The 23,989-nt window shown below is 44.6% G+C and overlaps 1 protein-coding gene across 2 annotated transcripts in view; it reads right to left on the reverse strand.

The window, feature by feature from the left end:
• Positions 1 to 23,989, reverse strand: part of Klhl2 (kelch like family member 2) — a 110,665-nt gene that overhangs the window by 78,448 nt on the left and 8,228 nt on the right. For both annotated transcript variants that reach the window (XM_031339944.1, XM_031339943.1), the window contains exons 2-3: positions 16,572 to 16,697; positions 5,507 to 5,613 (exon numbers count right to left, since the gene is read on the reverse strand). In XM_031339944.1, the coding sequence (XP_031195804.1) occupies positions 5,507 to 5,613; positions 16,572 to 16,697 (233 nt within the window). The remainder of the gene's footprint in view (positions 1 to 5,506; positions 5,614 to 16,571; positions 16,698 to 23,989) is intronic.

Below are 23,989 nucleotides of genomic sequence, written 5' to 3' on the forward strand. Positions count from 1 at the left end.
ATATCAAGAGACGTGAAAAAGTCTCTCCTAGAAATGGCTGCGCGAATAAAGCCAGAACAATGTAAATATATGAACATGTCAGCATGGAACAGAAATTTCTGTTGAGTCCCCCCTAGATAAAGAACTAAAGGCAATCAGTGACTACTGAGAGATGGCGAGTCAGCTTCTCCAGAGATGAGCCCCCTTTCCTATCATCTAATACAGTGGTCAACCCTGAAATCTGGAAGGGGTTAGAGGGAGGGAAAAGAGGGGAAAAAGTATAATATAACTCTATTTCAAATAAAGATATATTTTAAAAAATAAGAGAAAATCTAAAAAGAAAAAGGTGAACAGGTTTAAACTCTATGTAATCTAGTTCATTAATAAGTCCATTATTCTAATTTCCATTTTATTGATAATCAAGGGGTACTTAAAAAATGAAAATTTAATACCAAAGCCTTGATTACACAGAGAACCTAAGAAATCAATGACAGAAAACAAATTAATTACAGACTGAAAAATCATATTTAATTAATTTTGTCCCATCGCTTTTCAAGTTTTACTTGTCATTGACAATATTTATCACCAACAACTGTTCCTGATTAGTTTGGGCTACAATGAAGCTGTCAGCAACGTCAGTCTGGCAAAGTGACTCCACAGGCCACTATCAGTCACACGCTATAGGCCCAATGCCCTGCCCTAGTTCTTCAGTACCCTAAGGCAAACTCATGGATTTGTAGCTTTTGTCCCATTTGGATGACTCGTGTCAGACTTCTTAGTTCCTAAAGGAGCAGGGAAACGAGACAGGGCCCCTCCATCTCTCAGAAGCTGCCCCCTCCCCTTGTAGACATCCTCCATTCAGAGGACCAGCCTGGAAGTATTTGAGGACGGTAAGAGGCAAAGAGTCAGAAGGAAGCAAGTTCCTAATACCGTTCTCAGGGTGCAGCTCAGCTGTGCCTGGTGCCTCCTTACTACTCGGCTCAGCTCGAGTGGCATTTTCTATCACTGGAAGCCCTGGGCCTCCTAACTCAGGCTCGTTGCCTGCAGCATCTTATTTCACTTTCTTCATAGCAACCATGAACAGTCAATGCTCCTCCTTAGCCACTTCTGAACCTAGCCTCCTCTCCCCATCGGAAGAACAAGAGCTCATTAGCCTCGTCACTGTCATGGTCCTCAAAGCCTACATCACCCAGCATATGTAAGATGCTCAGCTCCTTGTGCACAAAAGCACAAACCTTAGATAAACAGAGCCATGCATATAGCTTTCAACATTGATTGACATTCTTTAATCAGTCAACTAATAATCTGTTGGCCTCTTTTTTTATATTCTTGCTACTTCATATTTACTACAGCACAGGAAGTTATCGAAAAGCATTTACTCCCCAAAAAGTACATAGGACTCAGTATTTCTGACTAGAGTTTAAGAATTTTAACCTGTGTGGACTGGAGGGATGGCTCACTGGATAGGTACACCTGCTGTTCTTCCAGAGGGCCTGAGTGCAAGTCCTAGCACCCAGCTTATAATTGCCTGTGACTTTAGCTCTAGATGCACGCAACACCTCTCACCTCTGACCTCCAAGGGTAGTTTCACTCACATGCAAACACACACACACACACATACACATAATTAGAAAACAAAAATAAAACTTAAAAAGAATTTTAGCCTATCTCACCAAATAAAACTAAATGACTTTGTTAAGTAGACGGGCTTTAAAATTTTTAACAAACAGTCTAAGATCACAAGAACCCAATTGGCTATGCTCTTTCTCAAGTCATAGTTAACCACCTGGCCTGGCTCTAAATAGTCCCTCATTTCACAAGATGAAAACTTGCAACTACACCGTGGAATTATTTACCACCTTCTTTCTCTACTCAATACTTGAAACTACACGGAGTAACAGAATTCTTTTTTACATCATAAAATTTGAATGGATTTGTCACCTACAGTTTATGGGAGATTAAAGTAAGGGGCTGGACTAGAGAGTGGGCTCAGTGGTTAAAAGTGCTCACTGCTCCTGCACAGGACCAGATGAAGGTCCTAGGACCCGTGTGTCAAGTAGTTCACAGCCACCTGTAACTCTAGGATCCAGATCTTAACCTGCTCTCTGGGCCTCTGCCAGCTCCAATCCACATACATGTACAGAAACTCACACAGGCTCACACACATACATAAAATCAAGACGAAAAAACCCTAACTTTATCCCCTCAAGCAGAGCCTTACTATGGTGGTCATACTATCTGAGGCTCCTAGGCACGGGCTCCCATGGAGCTGGAACCACACCCACATCACTGTGCACTGCTGGCCACTGTAACTTAGGCTGAGATGGCCATGGCACTCACTGCCACCACTAACTGAGCAGTTCCTCTTGGTTTTTAGTTTGCCTTTAACTTTTAAAAAATTATTTTAGAGAATTTCATACATGAGTATTATATTTACAGCATTTCCCCTCCTACTCTGAACTCTCCATCCTCCTCTGTTCCCCCATTCCTTCTCAGATCCATGACCACTTCTTTAATTACTGTAAACACACACACACACACACACACACACACACACACAGGCACTCTTGTGCTAAGTACTAAGAAATTCACATACATGACCTCATCCAAACTTTACAAAAATCCCGAATGTGAGCAATATTATCATTTTCTATTACCTACTTTCCATATGGTGAAAGTGAAGCCCGGATTATTCAAGTCGGTCTCCAAAGACCCATTGGTTCCCACAAGGCTGTGGTCTTTCCTAGAGCATTTCCAAGCCAACAGTAGAGAGGAGAATACCCGTAAGCTAAGACCCTCTCCAGAAAGCATCCAAGATAAGAATGGTATAAGCCAAGAGACCAAAGTGAAAGTTGGCATGTGGAAATGTGGCCACACTTCTCACAACCCTGACTGACAGGACTCCTTAAGCTTCTCCAACCCAGCTCATACCCCCTTTGCTGACCTTCCTCCATTCCTGATGACTAAACAACAAACTCAAGTCTCTTGCACTGCTAAGACTCATGGGATGTTTCTTTCCCCTACCCCCACTCCCTCTACATGACCCATGGTCACCTGGCTAGACCCTCTGCATTCATAGGGAAGGTTGGACCCCTCCTCTCAATGATACCTTACCAACTGGCTCACTGTGTGGCCCCAGGTTTCTACCCTTTTGTTTAAATTAGGCGCTTTTCATCTCCCCAGCTGCACAATGAACCACTGAAGCAGGAAGCAGATGTATACTTTTTTTGTCTTTCTTTTTTTTTTATTTTCGAGACAGGGTTTCTCTGTGTATCCCTGGCTGACCTGGAACTCACTCTGTAGACCAAGCTGGCCTTGAACTCAGAAATCCACCTGCCTCTGCCTCCCAAGTGCTGGGATTAAAGGCATGCGCCATCACCACCTGGCTGTCTTTCTTGATGTACCAGTAATACGTCAGGCACAGGAAATACTCAAATCTGTCAACTGTCACCAGCATTTTTTTTTTTCACCAGAGAGGGCCTCTCTATATTAGCCCTATCCTAGAATTTACTGTGTCAACTGGGTTAGTCTCATATTCACAAAAATCCCCTGCCTCTGATTGCTGGGATTAAAGGTGCATGCCACCATGCCTAGCTTTATCTTCTGACATGCCTGTTTATCTTCTGTCGTGCCTGCCATATACTTTCTATTTGGTACAGCAAGAGGGGAAGACTAAACTCGCTGATCACATAATGAACCTATTTCCTTGTGCAACACTGCAGCTAGTGACCCCTTATCAGTTGTACTTGTGGCAGCTACTATGACTCAAAGTCAACCACAGTCCAAGCATGTTAAATGGAAAGTTCTAGAAATAAAGTTCCTAAGTTTTAAACTGGACCCTGTTCTCAGAGGCATCCTGCATTTTCCACACCTGGGGCATGAACCATCTCTCTGTTCAGCTTAGCTACACAGTATATGCTACCCGTCAGTCTAGTAGCTAGCTGGAGTATCAACTGACAGTTACAGTACTGCCAAGCGTATGCCCATGTGACCCTTATTTTATTGAATAATACCTCCTAAGCATAAAAAGAGTGACGCTGGCTATTTTACCATAGCACATTTTTATGATCCCAACTTACTCTTAGATAAGGCTGCTACTCTTGGCCTAATTTATAAGTTAAACTGCATAGGGACATATGTGTATATAAAAATATTCAGTTTACACCGAGTTTGGACCTATCCACAATTTTGGGGAGTCACTCTTCAGAGGACTACCATGTCTTACTCCTTCCCTTCCCTCCCCTTCCCTTCTCTCTTCTCCCTTCCTCTCATCCTCTTCAACCTTCTGGCCATGCTGAGGACTGAACCCAGGACCTGTGCATACTAGATACGTGCTGCACCACTGGGCTCTACTCACAGCTCTAGGTTGCTTTTTGTTTTTTTTTTTTTTTTCTTTTGTTTTTTGTTTTTTTTTTTTTTTTTTTTTTTTTTGAGGCTTGAGGCATCATTGGCATGCATTAATTCTTTTCCAAAAGTGCTAACAGCATGCTGCACACTGTCATGCATGCCAAAGTAAAACCTAAGCTTACGGATACATCAGCCTTCTTCTCAGCTTTCCAAAATAAGTCATCTAAGACAACACTTTAGTTTACTATAAATACTGGAAGAGGCAAATGGGAAAACTCACTTGGAGAAAAATATAAAACAGTAAAAGATGCCTTTCCTTTCGCATACACAAAAACAAACCAATAATAATTTAAGAGCCCAAAATGCTGCAGACTGAGGGGATATATGGGAATGTACCCTGCAGTGGGGATATATGGGAATGTAACCCTGCAGTGGGGATATATGGGAATATAACCCTGCACTTGGGATATATGGGAAAGTACCCTGCAGTGGGGATATATGGGACTGTACCCTGCAGTGGGGATATATGGGAATGTAACCCTGCAGTGGGGATATATGGGACTGTACCCTGCAGTGGGGATATATGGGAATGTACCCTGCAGTAGGGATATATGGGAATGTAACCCTGCAGTGGGGATATATGGGACTGTACCCTGCAGTGGGGATATATGGGACTGTACCCTGCAGTGGGGATATATGAGAATGTAACCCTGCAGTGGGGATATATGGGAATGTACCCTGCAGTGGGGATATATGGGAATGTACCCTGCAGTGGGGATATATGGGAATGTACCCTGCAGTGGGGATATATGGAAATATAACCCTGCAGTGGGGATATATGGGAATGTACCCTGCAGTGGGGATATATGGGACTGTACCCTGCAGTGGCAACGCTGAGCTGACACCAAGGTCGCAGTGTGTAACACATTTACAGAGGACAACAAAGCAAGTCAGAGGTGTGTGGCTGTTGGAGACAGTTGACAGACTCTATTCTGGTTAACACAGCAAGCTCTAGAATAGTCAGGCCTAACTCTGGGGAAAATTGCTGGGGATGGTTGACTGCCTCTTGAGGCTCTCCCTGTGCAGTTCTTCGTGTCATAAAACCAAAACTCTGAAAACAGGGGTTAACACGGAAAAGCCTCAGGTCTGAATACACCTTAGAAATGGAGAACTCTCCTACCTGTAAACATGGCGTGGAAGTAAGGGCTGCAGGCCGCCAGCACCACTCGGTGAGCGGGGATCTCCATATCTTCTGCCACGATCGTGACGTCACACAGCAGATTCTGACTGTTCCCAGGGAGGAAAGGAAAACATAAATGCCTCCAATAATAAAAGTATTCTACGCGTTCTATGCAAAACTGCTGCTGTAAAAACCCATTTTTTTTTTGAAGTCTTATCTTCTTTAAGGAAATCTCTTCCCTACTAACAGGATGCCTAGACATAAGGACACATAAAACTATAAGCTAAATAGAGGTCCACCTCACCACGGCCTGTCCTTGTCACAGGAATCTACCCACACTTGATCACTGGCCTCTTGCCTGACAGGCAGTCAGGGAGGCAGACTAGACTCTCAAGAGGAGACCAGTAAGAACAGCTCAGCAGAAACGCACCAAGTGGTACACATGGCGATGCAGACAAGCAAGCTGTGCCAAAATCACCCCCCTGCCAAACTAGAAGAGATATTCAAAATGACCCTGAGTTCCCACACAAAGATACAATTATATTCAGGCACTGGCTGCTTAAGAAGCATTTGATCTTGAAAACCATAACCTAGACCACTTTACCAACATAAAATGTATTATTCCTTGAGGCCAAACTGCCAGTAACAAAACTTAAAGGCATCTTGCAACCTTACAGCAAACATTCTTCCATCTATAAGTATCCTTATATTTCTAAAACATCCAATTTAGTCCCCTTCAAAATGTGTGGTAAACACTTTTTAGGTGCTTGCATGATCTACTCCATTCTCCAGGTAATTAATAAGTTCCTGACAGTTAGTTATTCTAGAACTAGCAGGAAGGTTTCACAGCCCAAACGTTTGCAGGCAGTCATCTTGTGAAAGACAGAGACACACATGGTACTGGCCCGCCTCCTATCCATACATACGTGAGCCCGGAGCTCATGTGTGTATAGGGTGCACACTTCACTCTCAGCCCCCGCCTCTCTCCCTCAAGGACAGCCTGTTGTCAGCGCACGCAGCATGTTCTTGGGAACTTAGCCAGACCCCCGCAGATTTTCACTTGTATATGAACTAGTTCCTGGGGTGCTCGCATCAAAGCTTTCTGGGAAGTCTACTCTCACTTCTTTTTTTTTTTTTTTTTTTTTTTTTTTTTTTTTTTTTTTTTTTTTTTTTTTTTTTTTTTTTTTTGGTTTTTCGAGACAGGGTTTCTCTCTGTAGCCCCGGCTGTCCTGGTACTCACTCTGTAGACCAGGCTGGCCTCGAACTCGGAAATCCGCCTGCCTCTGCCTCCCAAGTGCTAGGATTAAAGGCGTGCGCCACCACCGCCCGGCACTCACTTCTTCTCTCCTTAGTTGAGGAAAAACTATGAGCAAAAGGAGAAGCCCAACTCCAAATATGACAGTGTTCCGTGGCCTAATTCCTGACAAGTCTGCTGTGCCATTTTAGACTGAAGTGTGCTTGTGGGTGGCGCTGACTTAAGGGCTCGTGATACAGAGTGAGGCAACAGGAAGGTCCCCTATTAGAGTCATTAAAGGAGACACTCATTTGGAATTCCTCCAGATCGGGGTGCACGGTGACAAAGTCTACCGTCAGCACAGAGGACGAAAACACTCTGCACTCCATGAATGGCAGGGCTCACAAGTAAGCCAGCATGATGAGGGTAGAAGCCTGGGGAAGGCCTTCTCCGGCATGGCCCATACCAGTCAGCAAGGTATGTATTATTTAGATCCCCCAAAATGAACACCCGGAGAAACCAAGGTTAAAAGTGAACAGCCCAGGCTAAGAGTGCAGCTCAGTGATGAAGGACAACCTAGAAGATGCCTAGGAGTCTACCCTCAGCACTACACACATAGGGCTAACCTGTCTACTGCCCCACCCCACCCCCAAGTAATCATATCAATATTCAAACCCAGTACCTCCTCCCCACTACATGATCACCTAAGCAGAGTAATGACAAGTATTCTTAAAGCTCAAACAAAACAAACTGGTTTTGAACTTTTATGTAGCCCAGGCTGGAACCAAAATCACTACAGAGCCCCGTCTGGCCTTGAATTCTTAATGACCCTCCTTTGGCTTCCTACGTGCTGGAGTTATAGATATACATTCCTACACCCCAGTCAAAAAATTATTAGTGTTACACATAGCTGATCAAAGGCTCAACTGGACTATCTCTACAAAAGACTGACAAATATAAAAAAAATAAAATAAAAAGTTTGTACACTCATTCAGAAAAGCACCCTAAGACAATCTCTGCCCTTATGGCAACTAGCAAAGGACTGGCATTATCAGACAGAGTGTAAAGCACCACCACAGAGATGTCATGGGAGACTGGGTAGCTCACATCTGCAACCCCAACTTGACTCAAGTGGCAGGAGGGTGACAAGCTCCAGACCAGCCCCTTGGGCAACACAGTGAGATTGCCGATAAGCAAACTAACAGGAGCTGGCTCCACCAGGAAGGAGCGAGGCAACCCTAAACAGAAAGATTAAATAAGAAAATAAGTACGTCCTGGGCAAAGATTACCTCAGCAAAGGACAGTGGGGAACTGTGCCCAAGAAGAGTGGGCAGAGGGTGAATGTGAGTGAGCCGGGGTCAGCAGGGTGACACGTCTCTTCATAAAGCAGTGGAGCTGGCTCTCCCACAGTGAATGGGAATATGGACTCCAGTCAAAGCCAAGGCAAGGGCATCTTAGCCATGTTTTCCTGGTGTCAGCAATCCCTCCTGTGGCTCTCATTTAAAGATGGATCTTAAGTAGCATTACACTTGAATACCTCAAAACTCGCGTAATTAATTACACTCCGCTTCAATTACAATTACTCATTGATCCAAACCTTCTAGCCTAACACCTGCTGGTTGCTGCGTAATTAGCTTGGCCTCACTGGCTTATTAGTTGATGTCAGTTAACTAATACGACTAAAACATTAACAAAATATTACATAGGCACACCCTGGGTGAGGTTGCAGGAAGTCTGAGGGCCTCATTAGAAATCATGGACATGCTTGCTTCTAGACTGTGTTTCATCCTTTTGGGTCAAGCAATAGCATATTTTAAAACAAAGACCTCTTGCTCAATACTGTTGAATATGCACTAAATATATATCAACATTCACAGCTGGTCACCCCTTTCTCTTTTTCTCAATTTTTAATATTTGTATGTGCATATGTATGTAAATGTAAGTCTATGCCTCCTGTGTTTATATGGGTGTATATATCTGTATGAGTGTATTACTATGTTTATATGTATATGTGTATATATATATGTTTGAGTGCATGCCTCTTATGTTTATATGTACATATGTATGTATATGCATGTCTGTGTGAGTGTATGACTACTGTATTTATATCTACATATGTGTGTATGTATCTAGGTGAATATATGCAATGTATGTTCAGGTGTCTATGGAGGCCAGAAGAGCGTGTCAGATGCCCTGGATCTGAAGTTAGAGCAGTTGTGGACTGCCTATGTAGGTACTGGGAACCAAAGGGCTCTTGCATAAGACCAACAAATACTCTTAATGTCAAGGCATCCATCTCTCCAGCCCCACACTCCTCTTCTAAAGGTGCTTTCTCACAAGGTGAATGACAGGGTATACAGAACTGAGAAGGGAAAATCTGAGGATAAAAATAAGACATCTTGAGTAGCTCCCGCCCTGTCTTTTATAGTCAACTTCTGGGCTTGTGTCCCTATTTCTTGAAATCTAATAAGAAAATAGACTGAAGTCAGAAAAGGACTTCAAAATAATGAAATGAAGTTGTTATTGAGCATAAACCACATCTATTCGTTCCTAAGCTACTGTCAAGGGTGCCTCCTAGGTGGCACGGACTGACAGCTTACCACAAGAAGGACAGGGTCATGACAGCATGGGCTTTTCAGGTGAGTGGGGAGGCACACCAGGAAATGGATCACAATGAAAGAACCCATGAGTGCCTGCATGGTGACTCATGCCTGCAGCCCCAGCATTTGAGAGGTGAAAGAGGAGGATTTTAAGGTCAGTGCAAGGTCAGCACAGCCAGACCTTGCCTCAAAATCCAGGAGATGCAAGGAGACACAGTCAGAGCTATAACAGAGAGAAAGCCTGTGGTGTCTAGGAAGAAAGAGCCTGAGCCCAACTCTGAAAATGCTTCAGAAAACAAGTCAAGCCAAGAAAGAGAATGTGGAGATTACAGATTCTATATAAAACGCTAATAACACGGGGGGGGAGGGAGGAAATGATCTTCTACATCAGTGGTTTTCAACCAGTGGGTCTTGACCCCATAGGGGTCCCATATCAGATATCCTGCATATCATATATTTACACTACAATTCATAACAGTAGCAAAATTATAGTTATGAAGTAGCAACAAAATAATTTTAAAGGGTTGCAGCATTAGGAAGATTGAGAACCACTGTTCCAAATGAAACAATTTTATAAAAATTGGTCTTTCTGAGGGGGAAAAAAAGAAAGACAAAAGACTTTGGAAATGATGAAACCTGCCTGAATATATTAAGGCAATGTTCAGTTTTGTGATATAAAATAAATGAATTCCTAAGAGCAGAAAAACCTGTCACTGCTTTTAAAATTCAGTGTGTCTTCTTAAAGTAAATGTGCCATCCAACTTGGAGATATCAGAGATAATTAGTTGTCATATGAAAAAAACTTACTTGTGACTGGAAGTGGGGGCAGCAGGAAAAGGAAAAAAGGGTCTACCCCTCCCCTAAGGTGCCAGAGCCGCCTGGAGTACCTCCTGCCTCAAGCAGCAAGCCAGCACAAGCCCTTGAGATGCCAGGCTCATGAGAGAAGCTGCCGGGGAGAATCCCTGCACACCAAGCCTGCAGAGCTTCCGCACCAGAGAGCAACATCCAAGCCTGCAGAGCTTCCACACCAGAGAGCAGCATCACTTGTTAGAGAAGCAAGAACACGAGGTCAAGAGGAAGAGGCCCAAGGAAAGAAAGCCAAGTAAATTAAAAACTGTGAGGAAGTAAGGTCGAGGGTGAGCCAGGGTGGGCTCCTATCAGGATATGGCCCTGTGAGCCACTGTTGGCTCCTGGGCACTAGGGAGCTGGAGTAAGGAGGTGAGGGGCTTGTGTGTGTGTGTGTGTGTGTGTGTGTGTGTGTGTGTGTGTGTGTCAGTGTGTCGGTGTGTGTGTATGTTTGCATGTCCCTGTCTATCTGTTCATATGTCTGTATGATAGCCTCAGGTATGAGAAACAGGATCTCTCATTGGCCTGGAGATCATCTGGCAGATCAGCCTGGCTGGCCAGTGAGCCCAGAGTACCCACTTGTCTACTCCCCAGAGTGGGATTACAAGCACACACCACTATCCTGGCTTTTTGGTTTGGTTTGTTTTTGGGTTTTAGACAATGTTTCTCTGTGTAGCATGGCTGTCCTAGAACCTTGATCTATAAACCAGGCTGGCCTTGAACTCAGATCCGCTTGCTGCCATCTCTTAAGCACTGGGATTAAAGGTGTGTGCCACCACTTCCCAGCCTTTTATATTTATGGGTTCTAGGGGTTCAAAGGCACTTGGTTGACTGAACTATTTCCCCAGCCTCAGCTGAGCCGCTTTACAGGGCAAAGAGCACCCACTTGCTGATTTCAATGAGTCAGATTTAACCAAATCTAAGACTGACAATGTCCTTTACTAGAAAAGCAGATACACGCTAGCTAAAATGTCAATGATCTCAAAGAACAGAAGCATGTCACCATTATCTTCCCTTTTCCTCTTAAAGCCATGCTGGCAGATGATATCTATGAGTTCCTGTGGCAGCTAAACACAAGAAAAACCTAAGTCCTAGGCGTGACAAGACTCAGTGGTGTGGGAAGACCTGTAGGAGCGCTCAGCCCCTCAAGAGGTTTACAATGCCTCCGACTTGCAAACACACATGAAGAGGGACGGGCCACTGACAAACTCAGAGGCAAACCAGTTACAGCCAATTCGACAGTCCACCAGGGAACTTAGAGGAAAGCCAGTTACTGACAACGATTCAGTAACTGCTTTACACTAGTAATGGGTCCCAGAATAGAGAGTCTATTGTCCCTTTCAGATAGACTTCAGACAGCTGAACAGGAATGAAAAAGGACAGAACAGAGACACAAGGAGACCCTAGGGAACGCACGAGCTCCCTGTCCGTAGAGAAAGGACGCCTACAGAGCTGGCGACTCGCAAAAATACTTCGTTGCTCTTAAGAAAAAACAAAAAGAAGAGAATTTATTTATGAATAAAGTAAAAGGAAATATGAGGGAAAGGAAAGGTATGGGAAAGGTGAAGAGTAAAGTATTGGGCGGCAGTGCTGCCTCTCTGAGGGGAAACAGTCATGCTGGGCAGGGGGTGGGGGGGCTTGGATTATGTGGGTAAGACTAGCTACAGGGAAGAGCCTGCAGTACATACACAAGACACCTTGCTACAAGATGGCACTGCAACCCTATAATCCTAGGACTTGGGAAACTGAGGCAGGAGTTTCCAGATTAGCCTAGCCACAGCAAAACCCTGTCTTTAAAGGGGGTTGAGGGTGCTAGACAGATGGCTCAGCAGTTAAGAGTACCAACTGGCTTACTGCCACTATAAAAGGTATGGATTCTATCTCAAACATCCACATCAAACACTCACAACTCTCTGTTACCTTCAGTTCTAAAGATCTAACACCCTCTTCTGGCCTCCACGAGCACTACCACACATGCAGTGCACAAAAATTCACACAGGCACACATACAAATCCATACAAATGAATCTGTGCGACGGAGAGATGGCATAACAGCCGAGACTAAACGGAAAGAGGTGGGTGGGGTGACACTCTGACTTCTGGTTTTGAAGCTACCAAGGGCAAACTGAGGTGGGGCAGTGGGTAATTCATGCCTCTCGGGGTTGCAGCATCTCAGGGAGAAGGAGGAAAGAAGGTTGTTTTAGGGAAGTCATTTTCAACTGTCCCTTCTCCACATTCTAGACGAGTTTAATGATCCTCTCCCAGCTCAATAAAGACCATTAAAAAGAAATCAACCACCAGTGCTGATGAGACCCTGCAGACTACTGCTGGTTAATTCTGCTCATACTCTAGGCTGTCTCTCAATCTTTCTTACATAAATACATCTGGAAGAACTGAAGGGCTTCCTGTCCTTCAAGGAAGATCTTGTATTCCACTGTAGTGCACAAAACCAAAAGGTCCTGAGAATATTCTTCCATATCAAACATACTAGAACAGAAACGGTCACACCCAATGTGATTCTTCTAAAATCTCTTTTAAAAATACTGACAGGAAGGGGTCAAAACCCAAGGCAGCCTTGCTTGAGTTCACTGTTCAGTCCACTTGCCCTGACCTCTAAGTAACAAAGTATGAACAGCCACATAGGAATCACCATGGTTCGACTGTCTGTAGGTACAGGACAGATAACAGAATCCCAGGGAGAAGCTGGGTTCCCCCTCTGTCAATCCTTGGGTACAGTGAGGGATGGGAGTGACATTCCTTTAAGAGAAAGAGTCCAGTCTTTTGTTCCTGTTTCACAATGTAAAAACCATTACTATTGGTGAATAGTTAAGTATGTATGGGTTATGTAAGACATACAGGAAAATCACAGTTCATCCTTACAGAACACTTTTGGCCCCTAGATTTAATTTAAGGGCCAAAAATTTGATTCCTTCTAATAAAACTAAAAGACTGCCCAACGCCCACACCCTCAGTAAGAAATTACGGCAACAAGCTCAGACAGAATCACATATCCTTCTTTAATTTCTTTTGAAGATAAAATGCTGCCCTTTTTGCTACTGTTCTTTAATGTCTGCAAAGCTGGCCATCTAAATTTCTCAGTAACAGTTCTGAGAGCTAGGTATGGTGGTACATGCTTGTCATTCCAGTACTTGGAAGGTGCAGGCAGGAGAATGAAGTTCACAATTATCCTTAGCCACATCGTTTCAAGGAGACCATGGATATATTAAGACCTATTCAACCCTGGAAAAAACAAAACAAGACAAAAACAAAAGCAGGGGCTTGGTTGAGATAGAGGCCAGCCTGATCATAATAAGTTCCAGACCACCTAAGGCTGCAAAGTGAGACCCTGAATCAAAATAGAAAAAAAGGTACCCTGTCTACAAAGTGCCAGCACAAAGCCAGCACAAAGTGAATACCTCATCTTAGGTCCATCCTTTCCTAGCTGTGCAACTAAGTTAAACCACAAAACACTGCTGTGTCTGGCCCTATGTGTGAATCCTGGGAGAGAAGGTATTTATTTGGGTAACAGCTTGAGGGAACAGTCATCCACCATGGTGGAACAGAATGCTGGTAGGTCAGGATGCAGAGAAGGGATGCTGGCACTCAGGTGGCTTTTTCCAGGACCACAGTCCATGGAATGGTGGTACCCACATCAGGATGTGTGGTCTGTCTTCAGATAAACCTCTCTCCCAGAGCTCCTGCCCTCCTACCTGTATTCGGGGATAGACATGTGGGCAACCATACAGTGATTCATGAAAGGGACTTGGTTCTCACCAGCAAAATGTTCACCAAAGCCATCCCTAATGCACAGCTGTGATGTCCCCTTACCCTGCCTCCCACCACTGCCACATTGTGCCTAGAGCCACAGGGTTAGAGTCCAGTGGAGGCCAAGCACAGTAGTGAGAACAGGGAAGTGCTCCCTTCCCAGAAGTCAGGAAACCACCCTGGGCTAGCCTTTTCTGGCAACAGGAAGCTGATGCAAGGACAGGAAGTAATTAGTGACTTTCAGCTGTACAATAAAAAGCTTCTTCAAGTTTCGTTTGTATTTTTAAAAGACTTTTACAAAACGTAAAAAATGAAGATGACTTTTTTTTTTTGAGACTCAGTCTCACTGCACAGCTCTAGTACTCACTATGAAGACCTTAAACTCAGACATCCTCCTGCCTCTAACTCCCCAGTACAGGAATTAAAAGCACGCAGTATCACACTGCTCAAGAATGGCATTTCCAAAACACGAGTCCGTCTTCTTGCTTCTCTCAGCCTCTTCTATACATTCTTCGGAATAAAAGCCTTAATCTACTTTATCTGCAGTTTATCCATTTCCCAACTGTGCAGTTAATTCACTCTGTGTTGCTGTACAGACACATGTGCACTGGTGTGTGTGCCTGTGTGCGTACGTGCAACTGTGTGGAGGCCAAAGGCTGACCCCAAGCCTCTTCCTCTGCCGCTCTTCCCTTATCTTTCCAGGCGGGGTCTCTCCAGGAGCTGTTGACTGGCTAAACTAGTTGGCCCATGAGCCCCAGGGATGCTCCTGTCTCTGCCTCCTGTCTCACTGAGATGGCAGAGCTATGCTAATGCTCCAGGCTACTCATGTGTGTTCTGAGGTTCCAAATTCAGGTTCTCATTCTTGCACAGTAAGCACGTTACCCACTGAGCCAGCCCGACGGTACATTTTAAAAATACTATTGGCTAGTGCCATCCGTTAGAGCAGCCTGCTTCCAGAGCAGTAGCCAACTGCAACTACTCAAAGCTCTCCTTTGTTTGATGATCAGCATGAACCACTGTGGACGGTGACTCTGGCTCATGAAATAGTGCAACACAATGAACAGCAGTAGAGCCCACACCCACACCAGGTTGGGGGATGGCCTGAGCTAAACAATCCTGGAAGAAAGCAAAGACTCAAAGTCAAGTGTGGCTCAAAATGCAGTCATTTGCCTCGGGGGAAGGAGGAGTAGGTATTGCGTTCCTGTGGTGTAGTGAATCATGTCCAGGTCAATCAGAGACCAAGGTAAAAGAGGAAGTCAAAGCTACTGTGCCCAACAGGAGCAAGGGGGAGGGGTGGGGGGGGCGGGGAGAGTGTGCCTACTAAAGCCAGTCTTTTTAGTTGGTTCGGTTTTCTGATTTATTTGATGTTATGCATGACTGTGTGTGCACCACATGCATGTCTGATGCTCAAAGAGCTGGAAAGATAGCATTGAGTCGTCTGAAACTGAAGTTATGGATTGTTCTAGCCACAGTGTAAGTGGTGGGAACCAAACCTGGGTCTTCTGCAAGAGTATCAAGCGCTTTTAACTGCTGAGCAATCTTTCCAGACCCTATTTAATCAGCTTTTAATGTCATCCTTATCATCAAAGATTTTTAAGCCAGATCTCTTTTTTTATAGTTGACTCTAGCTTGAATGTGAGCTCTTCCAGCCTCTGCCTGTTGAGTGCTAGGACTTCAAGTGTGTAGCAGGAAGGCTCAGCGTGTGGCAGTGACCTTTAACAAACATGAGAATCACCTTAGCAACAGGCAGGTACTGTCCCCAACAACCACAACTGCCACCACCAAAACAAGTTACATGTTTCCCTGTCTAAAAGTACCTCTCCACATTCTTTATGGATGGATTTAGAAGCCTATTCTCAGCATTAATGAATGGGAATACAATGCAAGTAACGATTTTCCCAGTAGTCACATTGAAAGGTAAAAATAAACAAACAAGATTAATTTCAACAAAATATTCCATTTAAATCCCCAAGTCCCCACGCTCCGAGGACAAAAGCATTTGCCATCAAAGCTGAAGACATGAGTTCAAATATCCGAAAACAATGGCAGAATTGATTCCCACAGGCATTCCTTAACTGTCACATACATGTGCCCACACTCATGCACCATGTGTGGATGCCAACCCCTCCCCAACACACACACACACAAATGAGCAAATGAATAAGAAGAATATCTGATATGTTTAACATACAATCTGTATTTTAAAGATTAAAAACACAGTTTATAAGCAGGAGCACAGTGGTAGAACATGCCTGTCATTCAGCACTTGCACAGCAAAGGGAGGGTCGGGAGTTCAAGGTCATCCTCAACCTGGAATACACAAGACCTTCTCTCAGAGGTACTAAAACTAAAAAATGAAAAGGCAAGAAAGAGAAAAAGAAAAGAACCATTTTCCTTGGAAAGCCACTGTAGACTTTGAGAAAGCCTGAACTCACTCACCATGCATGACTAGAGGCTGTGGGACAGAGGAGCCCCTCTAGCACCTCCCTTCTCCTAAAAAAAAGGTGGCAGAAAAGCTTTTGATGTTCCCTGTATCCGAGCAACAGGGGTGGGGGGGATCCTACTGACAAAGAGAAATAAAAGGAAGACGAACGGGTGCATGGGCACTAGAGTGACTTTACCTTCTTAGCTCGTTCATGACTTTAAAGGCTTTCTTCATGTGCCAGGGGTTCACCGTCAGCGGGCAGTGTTTCTCAGGATTCTCATCTTTTGAATCGAGGGGCTTCAGATGACCCTGCTTTGTGCATCTGTACACAGAGAAAAGAACAAAAAGAGAAAACAAAGATCTCATTAAAGGATAATTCAGTTCCGGCTTGTCAAGCTATGAGACAAACTGAATGCCCGCCACCCTCCCTGGCTCATTTAGAAGGCGGGTGTCCTCAAGCAAGAGTAAGACACAATTCGGAGTGGAGCGCTTTCCTACGGACACTATGGATTCTACAAAAAAAGTGGGTGTCAAAGTCCTGTCAAATCTAAACATGGAAGATTTGGGGAAAATGGCTTAACAGAGCGAGCTCTCTGAATATGAAGATCCAAAGATCTCTGTTGGAAATCAACTTGTTTTTACAATCAAACTACAGTCATACACATGCATACATGTTTTAGAGAGAGAGAGAAAAGGGGGGGAGAGAGGGAGAGAGGGGGAGAATGTTTGTTTACGAACTAAGAACAGGGTTGTACTTTAAGCAAACTTCAGATACAGAATCTGATTTAAACACATTCTCTTTGCAAAGATACTCAACCCATGTATGTACTTGGCCTACACTAGAAAGAGATTGGGCAGCTTCTGTGCATAATAGTACACTCTCTCATTATTTGTAATTGTCACAACAACTCTGTAAGCTAATTACCATAATTAACCCATTTCACAGATGAAGCGGCTAAGGTGGGGAGGAGGCAATGAGTGACACATTGCGTATCAAGGCACGGCCAACCTGACTGTTCTCTACCCTGGTGCGTGCTCTCTCCCACTTCCTGCATCGAAGGAGCTAACCTCATGTTCAGATGGATCATTTTTCTTTTTTTTAAGAAAAGCTTTGTTTTCTTTTTATGGACATAAATATGCATCTGTGTGTTGGGGGGCTGTCTGTGGAAGCAAGAAGAGGCACTGGCTCTTCTCGGAGCTCGGGTTACAGAGAGCTGTCAGCCACCAGGAAGGGGACTGGGAACCCAAGTCCAGGCCTCTGCAAGGCAGCAAGCACTCTGAGCTGCTGAGTCAGCTCTCCAGCCCCTATATTTATGGTGTTTAAGAACTCAAGACTTTAAGTATTGGATATGAACTAGTCTTTTGAGAGGTGGAGGCATAAGATTTGTCAAAATTAGGAATGTGGTGTGAGAGCCAAGAACTGCAAACTAAGCGGACGCAAAGGGAATTTTCAAAGTGATACGTGCATAACTCAGGTCGTTTACTACAAATCATTGAATTACACGTATCTTACAGAATATAAATTAACGCTTCAAAAAAAAAAATGGGGTCAAAAAAACAGGCTAGAGAGCTAGCTCCGAGCATAGGAGCACATGTTGTTCTTGCAGAGGACTGGGTTCAGTTCCCAGAAGACACATTCTGGTTCTCAAACATCTGTAACTTCAGTTCCAGGGGATCTGACACCCTCTCCATCACCCTCCCTGGACACCAGGCACACATATGGTACACACATACACATAAAAATAAATGATACATATAAAAACAAATCCATTTTTAAAAATCACAGCCCCACGGTAAGTCTCCTGAGAACCACACATACTGGTCGTATAAAGAATAGCAGCAAGCATCCTGCACACGGACCTGCTCTTCCATTCCTGCCTCACTTCTAAAAGGGGGATTCCTTTGTTAAAAACAAACAAACAAACAAACAAACAAACAAGCAAGCAAACAAACCACTGTATTATGCACTCATTCCTACAATCAACTTTTTTTAAGTGTACTTATAAACTATCAATGAATAAAAGCTAAGATTTTTGCAGTCTGTGTGGAGAGGACACAAAAAGTATGGCAAGTCAAAACACTGGGTAGGTAGCATGTTCCAGAAACTGTGCTACAGGAAAAGGCAAGGTGAGACAGGGAGAAAGCCGGAGAGTAGGATCCAGGGCCGTAAGTGGGAACTGAGATCTGCACAAAGGCTAGCCTGTGAGAGGAGGCTGGGGGGGGGGGAGTGCGGGGGGGGGGGGCACAAGCAGAGCCAACTGTAGTTCCCACCCAGCCCCACAGCCAGAGTAAACTGGGGCTGAGGAGTGACAAAGGCCACAGTCTACATTTTCAAAGGCCACCGACTACCCCATGAAGACACCTGGGCAGGTTAGGTTTGCCAACTTGACAAAACCTAAAATCACTCAAGGAACCTCAAACGAAGAAAGCCCTAACTCAGACTGGCCCATGGCCATGTCTGGGAGCCTGCTTTTTACTGATGTGGAAGAGAAAGCCCATGGTGAGTGGCTCTGCTCCTAGGCAAGTGGCTAGGGCTATATATGTAAGAAAGATTGCTGAGCAGGGGCCAGAGAGCAAGCCGGTTCTCTTTTCCTCCATGGCTTCCGCTTCAGGTTCCTGCCCAGAGCTCCTGCTATGACATCCTCAGACACAAATGGTTATCTGGAAATGCAAGGTGAAATAAACCCTTACCTCCCCTCAGCTGTTTTTATCAGAGTGGGTTGTTCCGTTTTGTTTTTTTATCAGAGCAACTGGAAGCAAACTAGGACAAAAGTCTACAGGGATCAAGAATGAAAAGAAGGGATCTAGGTGTGGCAGTAGCCCCTAAACTAGTAGTTCTCAAACTGTGCGTCTTGACCCCTTTGGGGGTCCAATGACTTTTTCACAGGGGTCAAATATCAGATAACCTGTATATCAGATATTTACATTACAATTCATAACCATAGCAACCAAATAATTTTAAGGTTGGGGTCACAATATGAGGGACTGTATTAAAGGGTCACAGCATTAGAAAGATTGAGAAGTCCTGATCGAAAGCATTATAGGGAGGCTGCCTTGGGTATGAGAAGTGGCTGGCTTTAGATGTGTTCAAAGGGGCAACAAGATTTCTGTACACCCAAAGTCTGAGCAAGGAGAAAGATTGAGTTTCTGTTAACAGCAAGAGGAAGTCTATGGGTGGAACTAATCTGGGAGGTAGGAAGATCATTTTCACACAGATGGTACTGACATGGGGATCCATGGGGACACAAAAGTCAGGAGAAAAATACCAAGCCTGGAGTTGAAAATTTAAAAATCTAATTAGCGGACTGGTGAGATGGCTGAACAAGCAGAGACATTTGTCAAGTCCGACAATCTAAATGTGACTGCCAGGACCCACACGGTGGAAAGGGAGAACCAACTCTAAAAGTTGCATGTGCACACGCATGCACGCACACAATTTTCATTATCATTGTTTAGATGGTAACAGAATTCTGAGAACCACTGGTTAGTGGACAAAGCAGGCTGGCTACATGGCTGTGTATGAAGCCGAGTCACAGATCGCCAACATTAAAGAAACTTAGAAAATTCAGCATAATTTGCTGTTTCCCCAGACCCTGAGTACTTGATTCCTTATCAGGCTGTCAACCAAAGCCCTACTTCCCTGTTGATTTGTTTCTTAAGGCTGAACAACTGGGTGAGCACAGAGGCATGGCCTCCAGAAGCAAATTCCACTGCTGGCGTGAAATAAGAGGAGGCACACTCCATTAGCTATTGGGGAGAGAGTACAGAGTAATTTAGGAAAGGGTCCTGGGCCTGGAGGGATGGGTCAGTGGTCAGAGAATACTGGTTACTCTTCCAGACCTGAGCTCAATGCCCAAGCACCCACCTGGCAGCTCGTAACCCTTTCTGTACCTGCAGTTCCAGGCAATCCTCCACCCTCTTCTGGCCTCTGTGGGTACCAGCCATGAGCGCAGTGCAGACATACATGAGATGGCTCCATTGGAAAAGTGTCTGTTGCACAAGCCAAAGACTTAGCACCCCACAGAAAAGCCAAGTGTCTGATGGACGGCTGCAACCCTGGCAACGGGAGTGCAGGCGGAAGATCCCCAGAGCTGGCTGACCAGCCTTCCAGCCAATGAGCAAACTCCTAGTTCTGGGAAAAGACCCTGTCTCAAAAAACTAAGATGGCCTGCTGTAGATGGAAGCATACGATATCAGCCTGTGGCCCCCAAACACATGTGCACTACACGTGCGCACAAATGTTAAAAAGGAAAAAGATCTTGGAAAAGGAATAATAATCTGGTAGGTCTAAAAGGCAGGTGGGGGAAAGGACTGCGGAGATCCATGACATAGAAGACAGATATCCCTGATCTCACAGCACAGCAAACAACAGGGTTCTAAATGAAGTCTGTGGAACCCAGGCAAACCCCCTCTCTAGCCCTGCAATATGAAATTCCTACAGCAGCTGGAAAATATTATAAGTGAAAATTAGTGAAATAATCACAGGAGAGTGTTCAATGTTCAGAACAGAAGCAAATGGACTCTGTTCTAAAAACAAAACAAAACAACAACAACAAAAACGGTGTTATTTAACAGTCAAGAGCTTTATACCTACATAACCAATCAGAAGCCCATAAGATGTCTCAGTGGGAAAATGCACTGGTCCCTAAGCTAACCAATCTGACTTCAGCCCCAGGGACCCACACAGTGGAAAGAGAGAATCAACTCTCTCTTCATGCCCTTTGGTCTACATACACATGATGTGGCAAGCACACACCTTCCTCAACATAGACAGACAGACAGATATTTTAACATTCTTCTAGTAAGTAAGAGGGGCTTGAAAGATGACTTCACAGTTAAGAGTGTTTGCTGCTCTTGTAGAAGACCAAGGTTTGGGTCCTAGCACTGACATGGCAGCTCACAGCCACCTGCCTCAGGAGATTCACCTCTTCTGGCCTGTGCTGGCACCAGGCATGCACATGGTTCACGTACATGCATGTAGGCAAAACAGCCATGAAATAAATAAACCTTCAAAAAATAAATAAATAAATAAATAAATAAATAAATAAATAAATAAATAAACCTTCTTTTAAAATTAGGATTTAAGAGTGGGTGTGGTAGTAACATACCTATAACCCCAGCATTTCTATACACTGAGGAAGATCACAAGTTCAAGGCTACCCTTAGCAATACTGCAAGGCCCTGACTCAAAAGAATAAGCTCAGAGCAGAAAGAAACTCCTGGCTTTCCAGGATGAATACTAAGGCTGCCACACATAATCAAGGCACACCATGGTGGTACTTTCTTCAAGTGATTTTCAGTTTCCATTTTGTTTATTCAAAGACTTAAAAGAATAAATAGAAGGAACACTGGCTTTCTGTTCTCAAGTGTTCTTTGCAATGAGAGCCACTCACAAACACAGCCCTGCTACACAGGCTCTCCCACCACTAAAGTCCTTCCCACAAGTCCTCCTTTCCTACATGGCTTTGTGTTAGATGTCCTGGTCATTAGCAGAATGGAGCAAGTCATGATATACTGTGTTCAAACTGCAGCTACTAGGGCACCCTGCTGGGGGATGTGTAAAAGTTTACCCTAGAAACCACACCCTGTGTGCCCAGGTTCCTGTCCCTTCTCGAGCAGCCTTTTCCCCAGGAACACTGGGCACTGCCTTCTGGGGAATATCAATAGGAAACACTTTTTCAAAGTCCCTTCACCTCTCTGTCCTCAACTCTACACTTCCACAACCATTCTTATCTAGCAGGTGCCTATTGTTATCAAAAACACATCTGAAAGAGCTGCCATTTCTTCCTTTTTGTTTTTTTTTGGGGGGGTGGGGAGTTGCTTGGTTGGTTGGTTTTGTTGTTGTTGTTGGGGGGGGGGGGTTGTTTTGTTTGGTTTGGTTTTTTGGGAAAGGGTTCTCTGTGTAGCCCTGGCTGTCCTAGAACTTGATCATAAGCCAGGCTGGCCTAGAACTCACATATTCACCCACCTCTGCTGGGATTAAAGGCATGAGCCACCACCATCCGCCCAGCATCAGCTGCCAGTTCAGAAAGTTGAAATTCCAGCATACAGTTTAACTAGGCTACATAGGCGATACTCCTTAGGTATTACCTGAATGCCTGACCTCCACAGATTCCCAGGCTAGCTCCGTAACTGAGGTGATCTTGCCACCCTGTCTCGTGGATTCTCAGACCTCAGGAAAATACTCGAACCTGGAGAATTCTCAAATAGTCAAGATTTTTTAAAAACCAGGCAAAGGGTTAAAAGCACTCCAACAACACAGACAGGACTGAACCTCTTCCGTGCTATTTGATTAGGAACAGTAGTTTCTAGTCTTGTTTTAAAGCACAGGGAACAGAAATATGAGAAAAGGGCTGGAGAGATGGCTCAGAGGTTAGAAGAACTTGTGTAAGCATGAGGATCTGAATTTAGATCTCAGAACCCACAGGAAAAGCCGGGCAGGGCTGTTAATATGCCCCTGATCCCAGCACTGTGGGGAGCAGAGCGAGACAGGGATCGATCACTTGAACGTGCTGGTGACCAGCCTAGCTCTTAAACTCAGAGAGAGACCCTATCTCAAAGCAAGCAGGAAGAGAGTGACCAGGTTTGTATGGTTAACTGTTTGTTGTTAACTTGACAAACTAGTCACCTGGAAGCAGGACCCTCATGTGAGGACTGCTCTCCTGAGACTGGCTTGTGAGCTGTCCATTTTGTTTCTGGATTATAGGACAGTCCATTCTGCTTTTGATGGTACCACCCCTCAGCTGATAGGGCCTGAGCAGAATATCATCAGAGAGAGAGAGCCATCCAGCAAGCAGCATTCCTTCGAGACTTCTGCTTCAGGTTCCTGCCTTGACTTCCTTCAAGGACGAGCAACTGTAACCTATAAGATGAAGTAATTCCCCCCCAACACCCCTCTTGCTTTTGGTCATGGTGTTTTTCACAGCAACAGAACGTAAACTAGCAAAGGACACCCAGCAGCCTCCTCTAGCACAAGAATGCATGTTCACGCCCAGAGTCCATAGACCACACACATATAGACCACACTCACATATACAAAGGTTAACAGAAAAAATGTAGTCCGGGTCTGGAGAGATGGATCAGAGAGTAAAGTTCATGCTGCAGACACAGGAGGGCTGAATTTGATTCCCTAGTGCCCACATAAAAAGAAGGGCATAGTAAAGCACGCCTGTGATCTTAGCGCTGGGGAAACAAGGAAACAACTTCTGGAGCTTGCTGCCCAGCGGAGACGAGCAGAATGGAACCAGCAAGCCCCGGTTCCCAATAGAAACCCTGTCTCAAAAAAACTAAGATGGAAGACCATTGGGATGGCTCAGCAGCAGGTAAAGGCAACCGCGCCTGATTCTGATCTTCTGTGTTTGATTCCAAGTATCCACTGAGTGCGTGGACAGAACCAACTCCCACAAGTCAACTGCTGATCTCCACACAAGCATGCATGTGCGCACACACACATACACACACACACACACACACACACACACACACACACACCCCTCATAAGAAAAACCCAACCAGTTTCTCAAACCATGTAGATCCATCTGTCCTCCTATAAGGAGTCAGGTAAGACCTTTTCAGAAATATGTATGTCAGAATGGTGGTGTCTGGGGGGGGGGG

Source organism: Mastomys coucha, unplaced genomic scaffold, assembly GCF_008632895.1.
Source record: "Mastomys coucha isolate ucsf_1 unplaced genomic scaffold, UCSF_Mcou_1 pScaffold22, whole genome shotgun sequence".
NCBI lineage: Eukaryota > Metazoa > Chordata > Mammalia > Rodentia > Muridae > Mastomys > Mastomys coucha.